The sequence below is a fragment of the Durio zibethinus genome, chromosome 12, assembly GCF_047325235.1.
Source record: "Durio zibethinus cultivar Kanyao isolate XHJ-2024 chromosome 12, ASM4732523v1, whole genome shotgun sequence".
In the NCBI taxonomy this organism is placed as follows: domain Eukaryota; kingdom Viridiplantae; phylum Streptophyta; class Magnoliopsida; order Malvales; family Malvaceae; genus Durio; species Durio zibethinus.
Genome location: NC_143173.1, coordinates 8394945 through 8418763, shown reverse-complemented (window position 1 = coordinate 8418763; position 23819 = coordinate 8394945). Strand labels below are relative to the sequence as shown.

The following is a 23819-nucleotide window of genomic DNA, read 5'->3' as shown; positions in this document are numbered from 1 at the left end:
ATTCCAAAAAAAAACCCAAAATTTCTAAAATTCAACCCAAACCCAGGAACATCAAAATTTTCCTAGAAATTCAAGCCAAAACTAAAAAAATCATCAAATTAGCATTAAAATAACTATTTCAAAACCTAAGAACTCAAAACGCGATCATTTAAAAAAAACCTTAAAAATTAAACCCATAAAGAAAATTCAACCTTGAAAACTCCCCAAAATACCAATCTACCATCAAACTTCAAAACCAAAACTATTTCCCAAAAACCAAGACTTTATAACCAAAATTACAAAATCCAAAAAATTAACTTATAAATTTGCCTCTTGTTCCCCCACCGATTTGTGTGTGATTTTTGTTCATTTATAAGGATTGAATCCCTTTAATTTTGAAAAATAAGTTAAATTGATTATAATTTTATTGCGATTTTGTAATCTATGATTTGATTTTGAGTTTTCCTTTTTACACGAAGACTTGTCTTTAATTTTCATTTTATGAAATCTAGTAGATTTGATTCCTATGATTTTCAAAATTTACATTTTCTTTCCTTTTTTTATTTTCTCATTTTCTCCTTTTGACTTTTTTTTTCTTTTGACTTTTAACTTTTTTTTTTTTACTTTTGACCAAATTTGATAAAAATAAAATAAAATCAAAATTAAATTAAAGTTAAAATTAAAATTCAAATTAAAATTATGGGCTTTTATCTTGTTGGGCCTAATGCTTCCTAATCGGGCCTAACTTATGGTCGAGGTCCATTCCAACTTAAAAAAAACTCCAGGACAAAATAGGATATCTATAGTGGTGAGGAGTTGATTTTCAGAGAGGTGGTGGTTTTTTGGTAACGATTGGTTCTAGATTGTAGAAATGGTGGTGGTATAATGATTGCCATGGGAAAAGGATGCAAGGATTGAAAAATAATTTTTTTTGATTTTGAATTCTCCTTATCTATTTCCTTATTACCTCTTGGTTATCCATTTAAAGAGATGATAGAGGATTCTAGCATATTGACTTTACCTAGCTGAGGGTTTTGCCATGTTGCCCTGGCAGTTATGGCTATTGATTTTTGTGTTAATGGAGCATGCAAATTTTTGGATATTGAAATTTTGACCAATTCATGTAGAAGGGTAGTGGGCAAAGCAAAGATGAAAAACGTGAAGTTGGAAATAGATGGGCAAATTGTGAAAGGTGGCCTATGAGGAGAAAGCTTGCTACTATGCTAACCATGTCAAGCTAACCCCATTTTTTGTTCTTTAACTAATTTTTAACAAAAACACTTTTGGGCCTTAAAACCTGGGTTTGGTTTTACCGTTAGACTTTGAGCTTTTTGAGCCTTGGACTATATAATTTGACATTAGGTTGTAAAATAGTCCATCATTGATTTTGATTCATATCAAATGGTCCACTCAAAAGTGACCCTAAAAAAGTGATCTAAAACAAATTTTTTTTGGGTATAATGTGAAATAAATTCAATTAAAAATGTTCTAATGAGTCCAAAAGGGATATGTTCAGACCAAGAATAAAAAAATATTGAATTAGTTTTTATAAAATTAGGTGTCTACACTATCATCCACTACTGTTATCATCTTTTCTAGTGTAAAGCTTCTTTCATTACATAACTCAAACTTTATCCTGCATATAATAACTTGATCATTGACTCATTCTCAAGCTCTTCCATTTTTACCTTTGTAGAAGAAGTAATGGAAGTTGACCAAGTCTTTTGAATTTAAATATTGGATCTTCTTTTTTATTTGATATAGGAGTGTTACAAGTTTAGAAAAGGATTGGATATGAAAGTAGATTTAATGATAAAAACTGGAATGAGTTTCAAGGGCTTAAAAGAACAAAAAAAAAAAAAAGATTTTTGAGGAATGTGAACAAATAAAATTTCTTTGTCTTATTCAATAGTTTTTCTTTTTCAAAAATTTTGTTTAATTTTCTTATATCCAATTTCAAGTTCTACCATTTTGGATATCTACTTTTTTTTTACCCCTTAAATAAAAGACAATAAAAGATAAGAAAAAAAAGTCATATTTTTTTTTTAAGAAAAAATTTGAATTTCCTATCTTTTTGCTTAAGAAAAAGCAAATTTCTTTAGATTTATTTTTTTATTTTTAAAATTATACATATGACTTGCTTCATGCCACCTGAATAAAATGTGACACATCATCTACAATGAGGCTTTTTAATAATGTACATTGCTTAGGTGATTTATTTCATCCAAAAATTATTCTTATTTGTTAAATTTTGAAAACGTTTAATCATAACTTGGATCAAATTAAATGTTGTGTCATTAATTGAAAATAGGTCCAAACATTGAATTTTAAATTAGCAATTTAATCAATTTTAATTGATTGAAAAAGATAAAGTAAATGTAATTTTATAAGATTTGAATTTATAACTTAATGTGATGAATTAAGTTTACCACTCATTTTAAATGGTGCAACCATATTACTATACTTTTTAATTTGATTAAAAAATATTAAGAATTCATGATAAAAAATATTTTGTGAAAAACTAGAATATTCTATTAACTTTTTGTCTAATTTTGATTCAAACTAAAATGTCGAGTGATAATTAAAATTACCCATGTTCAAAAAATGATTGATAAATTTGATTATCATCCTTATTAGGATGATAAATGTTAGACATTATTCCTAAATGTGACCATGGAATAACAATCAACAACCTTAATTTAAAGACTCTAAAAATTTTATTAACTTTATAAGGTTGAGATTGGACCTTTATATTTACAATAACAATAACAAATTAAGTTTTATATCTTATAAATCAGGTATCAGCTATATAAAAGGCCAAAAAAAAAATTATATTAGGTTGTAATTTTAAATTTTTTATGTTATTTATTTTTATAAAAAAAATAATATTTTCATTTATTTTCTTAACTCTTATATCGATTTTTATTATTTGCATCCACATTTTTTGTAGTATATCTCTAAAAGTTTTTGTCTCTTCTAAATTTAGAAGCTCATTTCTCTTAATTGGTGTACAGATAGACCTACATTTTACATATCCAAACCATCTCAAACATCATTCTCTTATCTTTTTTCTTAATTTGGACTATCTTTAATTTTTCTTGAATCTATTCATTTTTAATTTTATCTTTTCTAATCTTACCACATATCTATTTAAGCATTCTCATTTCAATTGCACTCATTTTTTTTCTTATATTATTTTTTGAAGGTCCAACAATTATTGACATATTGTTTTAATTTTCTATTCAAAATTTTGGGGATGTATTTATAAAATAAATATACTAAAATTTTTTTATCATAATGATCTTATCTTTAATAATAGTTATTCAAAATTTTTTAATTTAAAAGTAGATTTAGGGTGAGGGCATATTTCTCTAGTTCAAGGTAAGAGGGATTATAGATTTTGAGGAGGATTTATATTAAATTTACAAATTATCCACTAATAGAAATTGTTGATAACGAGATTCAAATATAAAATTTATAAATAAAGTATTTGAATTTTATCAACTTAAAAATTTGTTGATAATAATTATTTAAAATTTGGTGAGACCAATTAATACTCTAAAATTTATTTAATCTAAAATCTTATCAACAGATTTAAATAGTAAAAAATTCCATGTATTTAAATTTCCTAATAGTTATATTTTAATTTTTTTTTACTTTGATAATAATGAATTAGTTGTATAATATATTGTTGTGTTTTTTTTTTTTTAAAAAAAATTAAAGGAAGCAACCACTTACCATTGAAACATTAGTGAAAATGGTTAAAAAATAACTAAACAAGGCTCTATACTATTATTATATTACAACTCCTGCGATTGAAGCAGGCAGAGGTGCTTTGGCCTGCAGCATAATTACCGGTTTAGCCGACTGGACGAAGCTTCCATGTTTTGGCCGATAAAATAGTACCAATTGTGATTACATTTAGAGAATAATCTTAAGTGTTTCTTTTACTGGTTAATAAATAAATTTGAAAGAGGTTATAAGAAAATATTAAAATGTTTTAATTTTTAATCAATTTAATTTTTTGAAAGAGGCTAAAAATGTAGTTAAATAAAATGCATACAAATGTAATTTTTATTAATAATTATGTGATATGTTAATAAATTATTGAACATTTAATTTTAATGATTATAATTTTGATCACGACAATCTCAAATGTAAAAAGATAAATATTTAATTTTTTTTATCCGTATGAAGTTCATAAAATATGTGTTAAATAATTTGAATTAAAAATTACTAAAAAAAAATAATAACAAGTAATGTAAATAATTCAATTTAGAAATATCTATGTTTTTACATGAAATATCCCATATTCTTACTGTGGGAACTTATAATCTTGAGAAGAATTGACATTATGGCTAGTCTTTGAATTATAGTAATATATTTAGTTTAATATATAAATTTTAAATATTTTTAATGTATATTTAAACTATAATATTAACATAATTAATTTTAAATAATAATATATAATATAAATAATATTTTAAATATTATATTAATTAATAAATTTATAATTTAAATATTATATTATATATTTTTAAAATTTAAGAATAAATTACAACATTAATCCTTTTGCGGGGTATAGAAGAAAAAAAGAAAAATGTTTTACAAAGACCAAAAAAAAAAAAGAAAAATGTTATCGGGAAGGCATTGGCCTGGAGATGATAATCTCGAAGATAGCCTTACGCCCAATCGGTGCTAACAGTAAGTAATAGCTGGCTTTGGCTTTGGATTTTTATTTATTTATTTATTTTTTGTTACTGGTTTTTGTATGGTCTAAAATCCAATGGGTGTCTCTTCCAAGATAGGAATTGGAATCCCAATCCCCCCCACTCCTTGCATTCACCCTCTTCCCATGACCACTCTCTCCTACCCCTATCCATTATTCTTCTTCTACTCTTCCCCCCCACGTGCCCTCGGCTTTCACTCTCCTTCCACTCGCCATCGCCCTCTCTGTCTCCGTCCCAAGGCCTCCGTTGAAACCCCCGCCGCCGCAGGTCTCTCTCTCTGATTTACTATTTTATGTCAGAATCCTATGTTTTGTACTGTTTTCATTTTCGTTTTTTTTTTTTCCAAAATTTGACTGCTAGTTTTATTTATTTATTTGTTTAGTTAGGAAATGTTGAATTAAGACAGGTGTTGTCTAAGCTTTTATTTTTCTAAATTAATTCCATTTCAAACTGAAATGAAAAAACTGTGGATTTTCTTTTTCTCTCTAAATAAATTCTAAGAAGGAAAGTGCTTGTAAAATGGTAAGGAGAATATGGCATTTTACTAATGAAAAAGGATTATATGAAATGAAACGGTTACTCAGCGTCTACATACATGTCTTCCATTCAAATCATACATTCTTGGAAAAAATTATCTATTTATTACAAAAAATCATTAATAAGTCTGTACAAATAATATTTACCATTTAATTATCACATGTAATGTGTAATAAATAGTTAACTTTTTAAGAATGTGATCACATGGAATGATTTGAATGAGGGCCATATATACTGACACTGAGTAACTATTTTATATAATCTTTCTCTTATAGGAACGATGTAATTATTTTTTGTTTGGTCTATACTTTTACTATTTACGTCTTGCTTTTTGCAATATAAAGTGGAAAGCAAAAAATAAAAATTAACCTGGTAACAAAAGACAGAGCAAAAAACAGAGCCTAAGAACCCCAAAAGGAATTAGTGGGACTAACAACCAAATGGAGCTTAAGTCTACAACAGGTATAATTTGTCACTGGCATGGGTGTTATCAACTATTGGCGTAACATGAAGTGCAAAAATTGTACTTCCTAATCTCAAAATGTTCATATCAATAGTTATACTTTACAAGATTTAGTTATGTTATTTTAGCTTTTACTTTGAGCTAGATTATAGGCAGGTTCAGAGTTATGTCTCTCTTGGTGTTTGTGACGAAACGTCATTTGAAGGCATTAGTAATGATTTCATCTTTCATCTTGCAGATAAATCAGTCGAGAATGTGGTGATCATAGGTTCAGGTCCTGCTGGATATACAGCAGCAATATATGCAGCTCGTGCCAATTTGAAGCCTGTAGTGTTTGAGGGATATCAAATTGGTGGTGTTCCTGGTGGCCAGTTGATGACTACCACTGAAGTGGAGAACTTCCCTGGTTTTCCTGATGGAATAACTGGTCCAGATTTGATGGATAGGTAATTAAAAAAGGATGAAAGGCTGTCTTTCTTGTCTGTTATTTTTATTGGCAGCTACTTTTTCAACTAGAATTATACAATTGAGCCTTGCTCTTTTTTTGACTAGGATGCGACGACAAGCTGAGCGTTGGGGAGCTGAATTGTTCCAAGAAGATGTGGAACACATTGATGTTAAAAACAATCCTTTTACAATACAGAGTAGTGAACGCGAGGTGATGTAAAATTTTTTTGGCTCTTTCCATTGTTATGTTTAAGCAGTTAAAATTATTAGAATAATGGATTATCTGAACATATTTCAAATTATTAGATACCATCTCTCGCAGTACTTCATTATGGGCAATAATGACGCTTTGTAGGACTGCACTAATTAATTTTCCAACTGAATGTCATGCTAGTCGATGTGATACCAGTCTTTTCCTTTGGAACACCATATTGAGTTGAAAACTTTTTCTTTCTTGTTATGGAGCCAATGTCAGTCAATTATTCAATTACATGATGCTACGTCTCAAAAGAAAAAAGAAAAGAAAAGAAAGGAGCATATTTAGTTGTTTACCTTTTACTTTGATCCAATAAACTTTTAGGGACTCAGAATTTATTGGTCCTTGAATAATTTCTTTATGGTGCTTTTTCTTTATTCAAATTTGTTCCTTACATTTGTATTTCAGGTTAAGTGCCACAGTTTGATTTTTGCTACTGGAGCTACAGCAAAAAGGCTCAGGTTACCCCGTGAAGATGAATTTTGGAGTAGGGGAATTAGTGCTTGTGCAATTTGTGATGGAGCATCGCCATTGTTTAAACGACAAGTACTTGCTGTGGTTGGAGGAGGTGATACGGCTACTGAAGAAGCATTATACTTAACTAAATATGCTCGTCATGTTCACTTGCTTGTTCGTAAGGACCAACTAAGAGCATCAAAAGCAATGCAAGATAGGTGAGTTTGACAAAGTCTTATTCTGTTTAAAATTTTATGGCCAATATTTTACATTGTGCTTTAATAATTGGTTGTTCAAATTGCTTGCATGTTTATGTAATGTTTATGGAAGGCAGCAATATACCTGCTTGTGAGATATCTTTTCAAAAGTTCTGGACTCTTGTACTTAACATTTTTCCTTTCATTCTATATCTTACATGGTGTGATTGAAATTTTTATACTTCTAGGTTTTCTTTTTTTTTTTTTTTCTGATTTTTATTTCTTCATATCAACCCATATGTTGTGCATTTGCTTGCGTAAGTTGTATATGTTAGAGGATGTTAAAATTGTTGACAAGCTTGCTTTAAAGGTTCTCAATTGTTTGTGGACCTTATTGTATTTATTTTTGGGTACATCTTTGGACCTTATTACCCATGTCAAAACTCCTCGAAATGCAAGTAGAGCTTCTTAATCCTAGAATGCATATACAAGTGACAACATAAATTTGCAATATTAATCCTTCTTCATTTGCCATGCTCTTGTCAGTTTACTGTTCAATAAGAGCGTCATCCTTGTGCTCCTCTTTGGCTATATTAGCACAGGTTAAATAGCGAATTTACAGGTTAAAAGTTTTGTGCTATGTGAAATTTAGATTAATTGGGGCATGGAGCTCTATAATAGTGCCTAGGAGTGAGAAGAAACATGATAGGCTGTTCTTGCTTGAATTTTTAACCTGTAGAGATGATATGTAAATGCAGCAGTTATCGCACATATCCTATAATTTTTAGTTTGCTGGATTTATCATATAATAAACAAATTCTAACCAGATATAAATTACTGCCTAATTTATCTTTGGGTTTTTGATGTTTTAGTGTAGGTCTCAACAGTTCGCCTTTTTTTTTTTTTTCAATTCTGGAAGAGTTGCAGTGAAAAGTATCATTTTTTTTTCAAAATTAATTTTATCATTTTAGCATGAATTATCGAACACATTTTTAGTTGTTCAATTGGGATATAGGGTCTTTAGGATGCTGGGTTGTTCTGTTAATTGTGGTGGGAAAACACTGGCTAATATAAAGGACTTGCTTCTATCATTTTATCATCATCATCATCATAGAAGCTGATGCTGTCTCTTATATGCTAGATCTTACAAGTTGCTTTCTTTTAATCAATGGGCCAATAACCTAGGCAATTTTGTCAAATCATGACCTTTACTCAATTTAGTTAATCCTCCTTATAGAAGGTGTCTGCAGTTTTAACTTTTCCACTGCACTTTTACTTAGTCTCAAATACATCATGCAATTTATTGAACTATTCCATTAAAGTTTTTGTAAAAATTTCATTATATATTATTTGAAATTTATCAGAGTGAATTATCTAAAAGCTTAAGGCTTTGCTTTAATGGAACCTGTGGTGACTGTCTGCTTTTTACATCACTTTTTGTTCTTTCATTTAAATGCAATTTATGTCAGTTGCATAGTGGTAGCTAAAATTTCTCATGTTGATTTTAATTGCTACCTTGGTTGTGTTGCATTGTGTACTAATGAGCAATTTGTATGTTGAGTTTTCAACTCCCTGAATGTTTGTTTAACAGGTTAATTATCGCGAATGTTTCAGAGTTTACAACAATCCAAATATCACCCTGCACTTCACTACAGAGGCTGTGGACGTTGTTAGCAATACAAAAGGTCAAATGTCAGGCATATTGACCAGAAGTGTTGATACAGGGGAGGAATCTGTGCTCGAGGCAAAGGGCTTGTTTTATGGTATAGGACATTCACCAAATAGCCAGCTGTTGCATGGTCAAGTCAAACTTGACAGCTCAGGATATGTGCTAGTTGAGGAGGGTACTGGTAAAACTTCTGTTGAAGGTGTATTTGCAGCGGGAGATGTGCAGGTAATCTTTCTCAATCTCGTATTAGTTTGGGAGTAGTCAGCAAATATTGTATCTTCCAATTACCTTGAAATTTGTGTGTCAGCATTGCCATAATTCATGGCATGGTCAGATTAGCCTTTCAAAAATATATTAATCAGGCAATATAAGGGTTTATATTTAATGCACTGTTAGTGTATAGATTCTATACACTGTCAATGAATCAGGTGCTATCACTTCATTAATGAGGTAAATAAGATGATAACACGTCATTAATGAGTAAGTTTTTTAAAAAATATTAATTTTTGTATATTTATTTTTAAGAGCTGATATTTGCTCATTAATGAGATGTTATTATCTGATTCATTGACAATATATAAAATTTATATACTAATAGTGTATCAAATATAAACTCACAATATAAAAACATTGGTGTTTGGAATTATTCATAATACCTTGGGACGAGCACCTAAAGAATCTATCGATTGCTATAGCATCAGTTAAAGTAGACATAAAAGGAAACATTAGAACAAGGAAAATGATAATGGAATACATCAACTTCAGCCATTTAAAAAGCTAGTCCTTATTCTCATATGCTGATTTTGAATTTTTGGTGGGCAAGAGTAACCCCAATTATAATAATGAGAGAGAATGAATCTTTTTCATCTTGTTCATCAGCATTTGAGGAGAGTCAAACCAGTTATGAGCTCAATGAGTCAAATTTTTGGTATACTTCACATTTCTCTCCTCTAATACTGCACCAAATGACTATAGTGTGCTATGGTGTATTATATTTTGTACACCTTATGATCACTTGCTATTAAATTGGATTTTTGTAGAAATTTCTATTTGAACAAGTGACAAGCTAATCTAGTAGTTCAAAATGATAAAACTAAATTGAGATATTGGCTCTCATGAATTTGAAAAAAACTTAGATTACGGATTTGTGAAACTAATAGCAACATAAAGTTCTTATTTTTTATAATAAAGAAATTGTGAGGAATTTGGATAAGATCATAGTTGAATGCTATCAATTTGGGTGAATATTTATAGTATAAAGTTCTGTTAATGAGATTCCTTATACCAAAATATTACTTTGACCAAAAGGTTAATGCAGTTTAAATTTCTTCCAGAATTCAGGTACTTTGGTAATATTGCTTGACCATGCTGTCTATCAGAATCGTGTTAATGAGTGTCTCTTATCTTTCTTGGGGTGTATGATTTCTGAAATGTGCCTCTATCTGACATGTATGTGAGAGTGTAATAGTACACTAGTTGGAAAAAAATTATTTTTAGGTATATGATCGTGCTTCTGTTATTTTTGTTGTCAGAACTATGATTTGTAATTTATGTTTCTGTTAGTTAGGATAAATGTTGGGCATGGGCATTTGTCCAACATGAGCATGTTCAAAATTTCCTGAGTTTTCCCTTGTATTTAGAGTCATCCTGCATACCATACTCACTTTGAGGTGTTGAATATGTGTACAATACATGAACTTATTGAAAACTGATGAGTCAAAGAAACATAGATATAACCATGGAAGATAACATCTTTTATTTTGATGATTTCTACTTATGAAAATGAACATTGATCTTTAAGACTTAAGTGCATCCTATTGTTACATGAAACATGATGGTGGGTGCTTGACTTGCCGCATAAATTCAAACTATCATTTGACTTCACATCTTTGGAAAAGTCTGTATTATAATGAATTTGTCTTCTAACTCCCTTGGTCATTTCATTTAACAGGATCATGAGTGGAGACAAGCCATAACTGCTGCTGGATCTGGATGCATTGCAGCTTTATCTGTTGAAAGATACCTAGTTAGAAATGATCTCCTTGTTGAGTTTCATCAGGTACTTGTCTTTCTAACAAATGCCTACTCTGGCTGTTCTTATTATATTTTTCGATAGGTACTTTGTTAGTATATCTGTGATCTGCCTTTTATCCAAGCTGTTTATTTACTAAGCTCCTTTGGAATTTGTCTCACACATGCTTTTATTAATCTTCTTCATAATCTTCTATCTTATAGCCTCAAACTGAAGAGGTTAAGAAGGAACTGACGGATAGAGATGTTCAAGAAGGTTTTGACATTACACTTACAAAACATGAGGGCCAGGTTTGTATCTAGATGTCTTAGATGATTTTTTTTTTTTTAATTTGATGTATCAAATCTAAACCTGTATTTCTTATTTCTACTCCAGTATGCTCTGCGAAAGTTGTACCATGAGAGTCCGAGGCTTATATGTGTATTATATACTTCACCAACTTGTGGTCCATGTCGGACTTTGAAGCCAATTCTTAGCAAGGTATGTTAGTTTTAATTGTTTCAATACTGCATACTATTTAGCTTCCAGAGCCCAAATAATATGGCTTGGTTGGTGAAATCTTCAATTATAGTTTGGATGTGGTTTTATATGTTTCAGGGTTACACAGATTAGACTATTAAGCTTTTGTAAATCTCATTCTCTGAATCTTTTGCTTGGTGGTTATGATGGAAATTAAAAATTATATCATATTGCTTCACTAAAGGCTTGGCTTGCATCTGACTCTTAAGGAAAATACCCTGTGAAACCTGAAAGTGGATATTGCAAGAACAGAGATTTACATTTGTAAGACATGGGGATAGATCTCTTAATTTCAAATGAGCTTGAAGTCTTTCATTTTAGCAAATTTACTTATGTCGTTGATCTAAACACATTCTACATACCTTGAGGCTTCAGCTTAGATGATCTAATGCATGGATGCTCTTTATCAGTGCTTATGTCTCATATTGTCTCTTTATGAAGCTTTCATTTTTGAGAAGCATGCAGTTTTTAGGTAAGAATATTGTCAAGTTGACTACAGTAGAATTCGAAAAAGCTTTAATCCTAGATTCTTAGAGATTGTGTAAGTGTATTGGAATACAAAGCACTAGAGAAAGAAGAACTGGTTATTCTATTCTAAAAGCATGAAAAAGAGGCTTATGTGAAATTAGTATATTTAGATCTAAAGCATCATAATACTAACAAATTCTATGTAGAAGTAGAATTTGTCATTTAAAGTGTATCACAATTATATCTAAAATTTTATTTGCTTTTGCATCTTGCTTTTTATTTTATGAAAAATTGCCATAAAGCAAAAGTAAAGATGTAAAGCAATATCATAATTGATTTAAATAGGCAAATAATTGAAATATGACACCAATTATATTGTATTTGTTCTACATAGGTACAATCATGCATTTTGTCATCTAACGTGTATCACAATTTTACAAAAAATTGTATTTGCTTTTGTATCCAAACACGTTCTTTGCTTTTTCGCTTTCAGAAGTTAAAAGCTAATAGCAAAAGTGTCAACCAAATATAGTTGTAATACAAGGACAAAGTGGGGATGTATTCCGTCACATTTAATGTGTTATGGAACACATTGATTCTATATTGTGATTATTGTTATATTAAATAACTTTTTCTTTTCCTTATCTTTTGCTAAATTTCTCTATTTACAGGTGATTGATGAATTTGATCAGAATGTACATTTTGTTGAAATTGATATTGAGGAAGATCCAGAAATTGCAGAAGCTGCTGGAATTATGGGTACCCCATGTGTGCAGTTTTTCAAAACTAAAGAGATGCTCAGGTTGACTAATCTTGCTCTTAGCATACTTTTTTCTTTTCACCATGCCTGCATTTTATTTCTGTTCTGCTATATATGCAAAATGAATGTCATATAGTTAATTGATAATTAGGTTTGTTGCAAAAGATAAGCAGTAACTGATAAAATTTAGTGTCCAAGGTTGTTAGTTCTTGCCTACCACCAATTCTTTTCTGCTGGATATGCAGGACTGTATCAGGGGTCAAAATGAAAAGAGAGTACAGAGAATTCATTGAAGCAAATAAATGAGAGTATCTGGTTCATTCTTGGCTATCATCATTTTGTGATTCAATTTTGTTCCTTCTGAAAAGTTAGTTGAATAAATGCCTTCAATTTTAAAATGATATCTTGTATTGATCAACTACAATGTAGATTACACATGCTGAGTTGCCAATTTATTGTTACGGTTTTTTGTTACAATCTTGCGATCAATGTGTAATTGGCATTTTTGGCTATGAACTTTCTTTACGTGGTTGACTACATGCTGCTGACTAGAATAATTGGCAGCCATTCAAACCTTTCGGTGAAATATATTTTCTTTTTGACTAAGGTTTGTGCATTTGGTTATGAAGTTATAGTCATCGAGGCCGATTTGCTGAACATTTATTTCCTGTTATTAATGATGATTTGAGTATATATCTGATTTCAAGTAGGCTTTTGTATGCCTCAACTCCCAATCTTTATCACACAACTATATGTAATTAATATAGTCAATTTTGAAAGAATTTATTATCAACCTCTTTCATAGGTGAATATATCTGATTCAAAAGAGAAAGAACTGACATCAGCATTTCAAATTTTAATTCTACCATGAGTTTAATTCACATTCCATGTTCCGAGAAATATTTACCATCCGAGAAGGGAAACAAACGGAGTCTTTCTATCTATCTATAGGCTCTATAGTAGCACCTATTACCATCAAATATAGAAGCAGATTGTCTAGTTATAAGAATATGTTTTTAGAAACAAATCCTGAAGCAGTCAGTGTCTCCTTCGAAGAAGGTTCACTTCCTCCCCGATGATCAAGGTTGGTGTCTGTTCACCAAGATAATTTCCTCCTTTGACGAAATATTCTGAAGGGATGTTGGATTGTTGTGGCAAAAAACCTGTGCAACACTGACGATGTTTTCTCCTTGTACCTTACAACCATGTAGAAGAGTGTCCTGTAAACTGCTAATAGAAGGGCAAGTGCTGCCAAGTCCCACCACTTCGAATGATGAATCTTAATTCCAAATGTATTCTGGAGGATCATCTTCCCCTTAAGCTTCGGCTCTCCAGGCACCAAGGATCAAATTCAAGTCCAATCATATCATTCTTGTATTGACCCTGCACCATATAAGGTTAGACGCTGATTTTTCATCAATAGTCTATGGGTAGAGTGCTAGATTCTTAGTTCCAGTGACTAGAGTTTAAATCTTGGCAGTCTCAAATACAAAATGAGAAAAAAAAAACATTTCCAGATCTATAACTTGAGTCAGGCTGATTTCTTACCTCTATTGCCCTTGCTGCAAAACTGATGTAGTATATAGGTAGTACCAAAAGATCCTGGGAAGATCAACAGGCCTTCGAAAGATAAGAGATGGCATAATGAATATTACCTACATCCATCCACAAGTCCATCTTATTATATCAAATGTGCCTTATTTTTCTAAAACCAGGTTAACTCAAGTCTGATGAGTAGTTTAGAACTTACGATCAGACCAGCTGAAGCTCCTATGGACATCAAGAGGTTTGGTACCAGTGTCGAAACAATAAGCGTGCAGGTTTCTGTGACAGCAGTGCAGCAGAAGATATTGATACAGAGATACCAGTACCGAGAGATTCCTCGATGCAAGTTTACCATGTAGTATAGTATCGTCCCCGAGCTGGTAGAAATTGCAGCCACAAATGGTAATGAGGAGAGGAAGTTTGATAGCACGTACACAGCCTCCCCGTAATGCCCTCCAAATCTTTCGCGGCGAAACACCTGGTTTCCGAGGCAGGAAAATTCACAGTCCAAAACCTGATGATAAAAGAGATTCAGCAAATTCTAATTGAGATGGAATTTACCTTTATTTACTCCGTGAAGAAAGGCAAGCCTCCGATAGGTAAGACGATCATGAGACCATAGGTGAATCCATCAAACTTTCCTCTCAAAAAGATGGCATAGTTGCTCGTTCCAATGTTGAAAAAGAAACTGCCAGCACTTAATGCTACTAAAATGTAGAACACTATTCTTAGCCAGAAGTACCCTATATCTCTACAGATGTTTAGGCTTGATCGACGAGTCAATATACACAGCTGCTTCAAGCAGCTAGGTTTACTCGTATTTGATTCACTGCAATTTTCTTCTTCCTGCAAGAGAGGTTGTGAACTCGTAATCAGTCTCCAAAGTCCGCATTAAAGTGCAATATTTAGTGTAATATTGTTGGTTAAATTGCATACAATGAGAGCTATTTCTTGAATCTTTTTTCTTGCAATTCTTGCATTGTCAGAACTTTTATATTTCTCTACAAGCTTTGCTTGGATTTCTGTGGTTGTCATATTGGTTGAAGAAGCTGATGACAATGGCATCATTTCCTGTAGAAGTAAATGAAATGTAAAATCATATCTCTTGCTAAAAGCAGTTGTCAAATATATTAGGATCAGAGTATTTCTGTGAACTTATAAAATTTTTCCTAGTCTGCATTAAAGTGGCTATGATTTTGTCAAAATCTGAATTAATACATCTAAGGAAGGGATCTGGAGGGTTTCTTCTTGTTGGACAAGGGAATCCGGCATCAGCAAAGAACTACACTAAATAATTTCACATCCAACGAAATCAAACAGGAAATGTCATTCATGAACAACCTTGTCATTGAATTAATTCTCACCTTGACAGCCTGTTGAACCCCTCCAAAGTAAACAGTTTCTCCACCTGAAAGGAGATACAGATCATCAAAGAGGTTGAACAAATCGCTGCTTGGATGGTGAATGGAGCAAACAACAATCTTTCCATCATGAGCTATATTTCTCAGAACTTGAATCACGAAGAGAGCTGAAGCACTGCCAAATCCACCAGTCGGTTCATCAAGAAACAGGACCTGGAGTTGTGTTAAAATCTCCACACTGATGCTTAGTCTTGTTTTTTCTCCACCGCTTATGCCCCTCAAATGCCATTTTCCAATCTTCCTGTCAGCACAGTCTTGAAGACCCATCTTGTCTATTGTGTCCTCAACAATCTGCTCCAGCTCTTGTTTTGTCAGAGTTGTAGGAAGCCTCAAATGGGCAGAGTAAGGTAGGGTTTCTCTGATAGAGTTCCCAAGAAAACATCTTCTTCTGTTGCATAAAAGAGGGAAAATATGTCAGAAAAAACGCACAATCAGATAACTATAACTTTGTCCATGACATGCTTATAAAATGAATTTTCATTTAATCCGTAATATATTTTTGAAAAACTAAACATTTATGGTTCAATAAATTATTAAAGATGTATATGGTTGATCAATAAAATCATGTAATGTGTTAAAATTATTGATCACTCAACGTTAATTTTATCTTAACTCTTTTATTTTAGTTTCTAATGTTGAGTAGAATAGAATTGTTCATGATAAATTTCAGCACGCGACTGTTTACCCTAGCAATTAAAAATTATTAAGGGGTTTTTTCTTTGTACTTAGAGTATCTCTGCATCCTATGCTTCTTCTTTTCCCACTGAATGCCACATTTTCGGACATTATAACATTTGATGAAAGTCTACCTGCAAGAATAATAATAATAATAAATAAATAAATAAAGGGCTTAAAATATTGCATGGTAAAGACGAAAAATATCATGACATTTTTCAGGTTTAATGAAATCTTAAGCTTTAGTTGTTAGTAAAGACTGACTTGAACTTTTGCCTTCTAATCATTTACTACATTCACATTTGTATCCAATAAATAAGAGTATCTCATAAATGATAAATTTGATAATTACTGCTACTGTTACTACTACTATTACTATTAATAATAATAATAATAATAATAATAATAATAATAATAATAATAATAATAACAACGACGATGATGACCAAAGCTTCTAATTAAAAAAAAAAATTGTCTAATGTAAACAATCTGTTTCTCTTTTTGGTAAATGATCTAGAAAAATGTCAATTGACATGTTTAGCATAATTTATTCATAATTTAAATTTATACTTACAAAGATTTGCAAAAAAATAAGCCCAATTATAGGACAATAATTAATATACTGATTTAATTCTAAATTTTCGTTTATAAATTAATTGATTTATCAAAAAATATGATGGATCTCACTTTTAGAATTAACATAGTTTATATATATATTACTTACATTGGTTTTGTCCGGATTTAACTTCATTTTACATTTTCCTGAAATATTATACCAATTTGTTAAGTTTTTGTCTTACTCAAATTGGTTTTCATTTTGTAGTTAATATAATTATTAGATGTGATAAATTTGATCGAACCCGAAAAATTGCCTAAATCAATACGAGTGACACCACAAGAAAATAGAAGATTAGTGGTAATTTTGTAGCGACATTTTACTTACAAGTGCCGCTAGCTTTAATGATTTCATAAAACTTAAAGCGTTTATTATCAAAACGTCACTAAATATTCAAATAACGGCGTTGTTACTTATAAACACCATTAAAGACAAAAATTAGTATCATTTATCTTCTAAAACGTCTTTAATAATTTCCTTCAATTTTTTATGAGGGATTATTGAAGGCATTTCAAGCAAAAAATACCTTGAATAATCTACTTATAAAAAATAAAAACGATTATTGAAGGCATTTTCTGTAAAAAAAAAAAGCCTTCAATAATTCTCCTAAAAAATTGTGAATGATTATTGAAGGCGTTTTTTTACAAAAAACGCCTTCAATAAATCTCCTTGTTAATAAATTTACCAAAAATAGAGTAGCATTATCGGTTAGAGTATACGGTCGTTAACTATAAGATTGTAGGTTCGATTTTTCCTTTTAGCATTTTTTGAATTTTTTCAAAAAACCTAAAAAATGTTGAAGAGAGAGATCAAATCTACAACCTTATGATTAACAATTGTATGTTTTATGAGATCGAACCTATAACTTTATGATTAACGATTGTATGTTAATTGACAACACTACTCATTTTTGGCAGAGTCATTAACAAGAAAATTTATTGAAGGCATTTTTGATAAAAAAACGCTTTCAATAATCTTCTACAATTTTTTAAGAGAATTATTGAAGGTGTTTCTGGCAAAAAACGCCTTTAATAATCATCTTTATTTTTTATAAGCAGATTATTCAAAGTATTTTTTGCCTGAAATACCTTCAATAATCCCTCATAAAAAATTGAAAGAGATTATTGAAGGCGTTTTTTTACACAAAACGCCTTTAATAATTACTTCATAAAAAATGAAGGAGATTATTGAATTTTTTTTTTTGAAGAAAATGGCTTCAGCCTTCAATAATCCCTCATAAAAAATGGAGGGAATTATTGAATGAGTTTTTACAGAAAACGTCTTTAATAATCCTCTCTAATCAATAATCCACTCTAAAAAATTAGAGGAGATTATTGAAGGCGTTTTTTGCTTCTAAAAAAATTTAAGAGGATTATTGAAGGTATTTTTTGCCAAAAATGCTTTCAATAATCCTTTTTACAAATAGTGACGTTTTTTTTAAGTAAACGTCGCTATCGTGAAAAAATGGCGCGGTTAAAATTTTTTCCCAAAATTTAAACCCTTTCTTTCTTCTCTATAATTTTTTTTCTTCTTCAGCTTTTTTCTTGGAAGAGAATGGCGAGAAAGAAAATTCAAATCAAGAAGATTGACAATATAGCAATGAGGTAGGTGACTTTCTTAAAGAGGAGATGAGGACTTTTTAAGAAAGCTCATGAGCTTTCCATTTTTTGCGATGCATAGATAGCTCTTTTAGTCTTTTCAGCCGCTAGAAAGCTCTTTGAGTACTCCAGCACAAGGTTGCTCTCACTTATCTCATATCTATATGTGAATACTTTACCTTGATTCTTGCTTTATCTCTATTGGTTTAATATAGAAATCTTTGCTTGCTGTTCGATTTAATGTGTTGAATGTGCTTGGGTGAGTGTGAGAGGAAGTGAGAAACGTAATTGTTTTAAAAGAAAATCTTTCAAATCAAGAGAACTATATAAAAGTATAAATTCATGATAACTGAATGTACTTGAATCTTGTATTCTATTACAAAAAGAACTTTTAATAATTTGTCAAAAGCCAAAGGGTTTTGGGATGGAAGGCCATGGTTTCACATGAATGTCTATATGATATTTGTTGATGCTTGTTCGTACTTTCTTGAACCTTGTTTAAGCCATATTTTATGACTAATCAGCTGTCTTATAAGAAGTTATGCTTTCCATATATCTTTCCTGGTGCAACTTAGAGCACAAACTGATATTTTACCTTTCATTTTTCTTGTCAGAACTTGATCTATTATCATTTTCATTTTCTCTCCAACCAAATAGCTTTTAATTTTAGTTTTCTTAATTGAATCTTATTACAATTTTAGGTTTCCTACACTCTTTTTGAATGTTTTTTAAGGTTTTCATAATGAAATTTACAAATTCTCATGATTTTCTTTTCAAATTCTGTAAAATTCATGTTGAACTCAAATCTGGTTTCAAAATCGCACACCTGACCTATATTCAGTCTTTTTATCAAAACTCAGTGAATTCTAGCTTGATTTACTCCAATTTTTTTTTCTAGATTCCTAGTTCATAGGGCTATAATCCAGTAAAAATTCAGCCTCAAATTCCATCTGTACAAGTATAGTTAATTCTTTAAATTTAAGGCTGAATGATCCATGCATGAGAACTTGATTAATGATGATCCTCTCTCCTTCTAGGTGTTCGATTTGATTCTCTCATACTTTACATTCTTAGTTTTACATGTTTACTCATTATTTTTTAATTGATTTCATTTATTTTCATGAATTCATTTGGTGTTTGGATAGATTTAGTTGTTAATGCTCTATTTTTCTCTGTTTTGAGTATCACTTGAGTTGCTAGTTCATTAAACTGGTTTTTCTCTATTTTGCTGCCATTTTCTTGTTGAATTTTGTAGCAAACTTGATTGATGAGTTGTTTCTTAGCTCATTTCAAGTTCATTTTCATTATAAGCTTCTAGACCTAATTTTTTCTTTCATCAACTCAGTGAGTTTCGATTGAATTTCACTTTATATTTTAGTTATTTCTAGTTAATTATTGTATTTTCTTGCACTTTTTGTTCTTTAAATCAGTTTTCCTTTTGGTTCCTTCATTGATCTTTTCAATTCTAGTTTATGATCACTTGTTTTAGATCAATTAGATGTAGATCAATTAATTCACGTTTGGTTACAAGTTAGTTGTTAGTTGTAGTTTTGTGTTCTTTCATTACATTGTACGATTTTTCTTCAACTTTTGTTTTTCAAATTGATTTCTCATGATGTTTTTTTATAGATCTTTGAAATTCCAGTTTGTTTTCAAGAAAATTTAAAGGAACAAAAATGAAAATTCAGATTTAATATACTGGTTTTGAGATGTATTCTATTTCAATTATATGTGTGTGTTTAAGGTTGGAGTTGGATTTGTTTTGAACCAATTGCTTTAAAGTTTGGGCTACTACACTTGCAATGTTGATAACTTATCTGTAGAAGAATTTCCTTTATTTAATGTATCCTAAAGTTGATATGTGTTAAGATACTCTTACTTGTTTATTTGAATGAAAATCTAAATGTGGCCAAAGGGTTATTTTATCCCAAAAGTCAAGGAATTTGGGCTTTTTCCATAAATTGGTATGATTGAAAAGGTAAAAAGAAAAGGATGTAAAAAAAAATTAAGTTAATTATTTTAGTATGACCCATTATAAAAAATTTAGTTTTAGGGTTCAATTTAATTATTTTGTCACACCTATAAATCACAGTCATCTTGCTATTAACTATTGAGTTTGGGAGTTATATGCAACATGCCCTTTGTGTTTATATCTCTTTCAATCAAAAACTTTTTTGTTGATGTCATCCCCTTGAATCTTATTCTTCTTCAGCTTTTGTATCATAAAACAGCATGGCTAGCAATACTTTACATGTGTATGCCAATTGGATATACACTTGGATGTGTTTATGGTGGAATAGTAAGTTTTCTTTTCTAGCTTTTTTATAGGTATTTGTTAAACTGATCTCCTTAATTCCTTCCTAGTTTAAGAATAAAAGAACCATCCTTATTTCAAATATGCCAAGTTTTACAACTGTCCATATTTTATGATGCTTTATGCTCTGCCCATACGTTAATCTGAGATAACTAGCTAATAGGTTGGCAGTCATTTAAATTGGTATTTTGCATTTTGGGTGGAAACCATTGTGATTCTTCCATTTGCTATTCTGGATTTTATTATGAAGCTTTTGCAATTGAAAGGTGCATACTGTAGACCTATCAACATGGATTGGTCCGTTATACTTTTTCCAATTACTTTCTAATGATTCCATGATACAGTTTTTGCTACTGCTAAGTCTAAAAAAACATTGATCTCTATAGACATAGTTGTACCATCAGTTCAAAGTGTAGCATAGATGATTTATCCATTACACAATTTACATTTCCTTCTTGAAACTCTGTTGCGTGATCATTTTATTTTGAAGGATTGGTTTATTTCCCTCTTGAAGCATTTGAATCCATTTATTTCTATAAATTTGTTAACGAGCTAAAAATACGATTTGAAATGGTTTATCTTATAAACTTCATGGAATCAAATAATCTTCATCTTTTTCTAATGCAATCAAACATGAACTTGATTGAAGATCTATCTCTCAACCTTTCGTATATTCTCATTCCCTCAAATTATATAGCATGGCATTTCAAGTCTAGCAATTTCATAATTAAATATGAAAAATGGAAGAACTATAATTATGAAAGGCATTTTCGTGAAATGCACTCAAAGAAGGAGTGTACATCTTTTTGCCTTGTGCATTTATCTTGATCATTGGCAAAAAAATATATCTTAGTTTGTTGCTTTGGTTAAATCTGTTTCTCTGTTATTTTTGCATGTATGTAACAATGAGATCTTGTATATCTTCCTTGATTTTATCTTGCTTTTACAAATTTTATGGTACTTTTTATAGCTTACCCAGAGACATTTTTCAATTATGATGAAACATGAAGTTGTGGAGAAGATAAATGAAATGTACTATGACGCATTTCTAACAACACATTTTGAGGTTCTTGGAGAAATGTTCTCTTTAGCAATGGAAGCCAAGAGGAGGAATGGGCATTGTAGGCTCCATTCAAAGCAAGTGCAACTCCTTCTATGGAGTCCGTTGATGGGCAAAAGGAAAACAAATGCAAAGTGGAATGTTATTGTATGTATTAAACTTTGTGTTACATGCATATTGGAACAAATTATGTATTTAGATATTTAAATATTTATAATATTCAATTTATGAATTTAAATTCATTTTTATTTCTTTTAATAATTTTTATTTAATTATAATAAATATTAAAAGAAAATTTTTAAAAAAGTAAAATTTTCAATTTAACGGTGTTTGTATTTAAAAATGCCACTAAATGCTGAATTTAGTGACGTTTGCATCAGAAAATGCCGTTAAATTTAGTGCATTTTTACTACAAATGTCACTATTTTTAGCATTTAGTAGCGTTTTAAAACACAAATGCTACTAAATTAGTGACTTTTTTTGCTGCAAACACCACCAAATTAACGGTATTTTTATAATAAAACGTTATTAAATTAGCGATGTCTCAAATATACAAACGTTGCTAAAATAGCAGCATTTTTTATATGCAAACACCGCTAATATAGCGATATTTTTTATAAAACGTCACTATTTTTCATGACGTATGCATAGCTGGCACTCTGACTGGCCTTTTTTGCAAATGCCGTAAATCTTTTAATGACGTTTATAAATATCGCTAAATGTTAAAAAAACGTCACTAAAAACCTAAACCCTTATAGTGTGATCTGATTTAAATTGATTGGAAAAAGTCAAAAGACTTAAACTAAAAATAATTCAAATTGGAATCATTTGAACTTGAAATATTTAAAATACGAAATGATCAAAATTCCAAGTAAACAAAATTGCAATGCCTTGAAACTTATTTAACACCAATATTAATCCAAAAAGAGTCAAATTGTGCTTCATTTTAGATTAATTGAATTTGAAATGAATCACACTTAAAATTAATCCAATTTAAAATAATTTAAACTAAACAAAAAATTTTGAATTTAAACATATAATATCTCAAATTCAAAATAATTTATCTCCAAAACCAAACACAAATACCTTTATTATTAAGGTACATTTGGCTCAGAAGAATTTACCCATTTTCTTGAAATTTTACTGTTGAGCATTTGATTTCAATGTTTGGTTCAGGGTAATATGATTTCAGAAAAAAACTTACAGATTTTCAATAGTACCAAAAGTCTTAAAATAAAAAACTCACCTTTTCCCGTAATATTCTAGGATTTCGAGAGAGAAAGTAACGTTATTTTCAAATTTGACCTAACTAAAAAATTGTAAAATAACCTTTACCATTTTGAAAAATGGGTAAAAACTGAATGCAAGTCAGTTGTAGGTTTTTGCTGGTAAAAAATTTGGTTTATATATAGTGTTTGGCATAAAAACGCTTTCAATAAATCATTATTCAAATAAATTTGGAGTTAAAGAAACGCTTTAAATGATGATCATTCAAGGTGTTTGGGTTGAAGAAATGCTTTAAATGATTATTATTTAAGGTGTTTCTTCTCAAAAAACACCTTAAATGTTGATCATTTAAGACTTTTTTTTTATAAAAAAATCGTCTTTAATGATGATCATTTAAGGCATTTTTTTCAGAAGCGCTTTCAACCCCATTCAATTTTTTGTAAGAGATTATTCAATGCGTTTTCTGCCCAAAAATGCCTTGAATAATCCAAAAAAAATGAGAAAAGATTATTTAAGACGTTAACACCTTGAATAATCCCTTCTAAAAAATTAGAAGAGATTATTCAATGTATTTTTGACAAAAATACCTTGAATAATCCTTTCATAAACATTAAAGGGGAGTATTCAAGATTTTTTTTATCAGAAAATACCTTGAATAACCCTATTTAATTTTTGGTAAGAGATTATTCAAGGCATTTTTTTTTATAAAAATTACCTTAAATGATCTCCTCATAAACATTGAAGGGGATTATTCAAAGTATTTTTTGTCAAAAATATCTTGAATAGCCCCATTCAATTTTTTATAAGAGATTATTCACGACATTTTCTGATAAAAAATATATTGAATAGT

The 23819-nt window shown here is 30.1% G+C and overlaps 1 protein-coding gene, 1 long non-coding RNA gene and 1 pseudogene across 4 annotated transcripts; 1 reads left to right on the top strand and 2 right to left on the bottom strand.

Annotated features, from left to right (window-relative positions):
- The first annotated feature begins 4547 nt into the window (after positions 1 to 4547).
- LOC111296436 (thioredoxin reductase NTRC) lies at positions 4548 to 12990 on the top strand. Of its 2 annotated transcripts, none has more exons than XM_022890736.2 (10): positions 4548 to 4683; positions 5948 to 6155; positions 6262 to 6367; positions 6821 to 7086; positions 8680 to 8959; positions 10686 to 10793; positions 10970 to 11056; positions 11142 to 11246; positions 12425 to 12555; positions 12759 to 12990. In XM_022890736.2, the coding sequence occupies exons 1-10, from the start codon at positions 4641 to 4643 to the stop codon at positions 12817 to 12819; spliced, it is 1395 nt and encodes a 464-aa protein (XP_022746471.1). In that variant the 5' UTR covers positions 4548 to 4640; the 3' UTR covers positions 12820 to 12990. The 2 variants fall into 2 exon arrangements, with proteins under 2 accessions (XP_022746471.1, XP_022746470.1); XM_022890735.2 differs by lacking the exon at positions 4548 to 4683 and adding an exon at positions 4749 to 4976.
- Positions 12991 to 13262: 272 nt separating this feature from the next.
- LOC149515644 (uncharacterized) lies at positions 13263 to 14753 on the bottom strand. The gene is made up of 4 exons (XR_016325838.1): positions 14620 to 14753; positions 14264 to 14536; positions 14062 to 14168; positions 13263 to 13896 (listed from the first exon to the last, which is right to left on the bottom strand). It is a non-coding gene; the product is annotated as an uncharacterized LOC149515644 (long non-coding RNA).
- Positions 14754 to 14772: 19 nt separating this feature from the next.
- Positions 14773 to 15877, bottom strand: LOC111296437 (ABC transporter G family member 15 pseudogene; annotated as a pseudogene). The gene is made up of 3 exons (XR_016326327.1): positions 15423 to 15877; positions 14995 to 15129; positions 14773 to 14904 (listed from the first exon to the last, which is right to left on the bottom strand). The product of XR_016326327.1 is annotated as an ABC transporter G family member 15 pseudogene (transcript).
- Between the last annotated feature and the right edge of the window lie 7942 nt (positions 15878 to 23819).

Coding starts and splice junctions, on each gene's coding strand:
- LOC111296436 (XM_022890735.2), top strand. CDS start 4,766: ATGGGTGTCTCTTCCAAGATAGGAATTGGAATCCCAATCCCCCCCACT. Junction 11,057..11,141: donor TTACAAAACATGAGGGCCAG/GTTTGTATCTAG, acceptor TTTCTACTCCAG/TATGCTCTGCGAAAGTTGTA. Junction 11,247..12,424: donor TGAAGCCAATTCTTAGCAAG/GTATGTTAGTTT, acceptor CTCTATTTACAG/GTGATTGATGAATTTGATCA.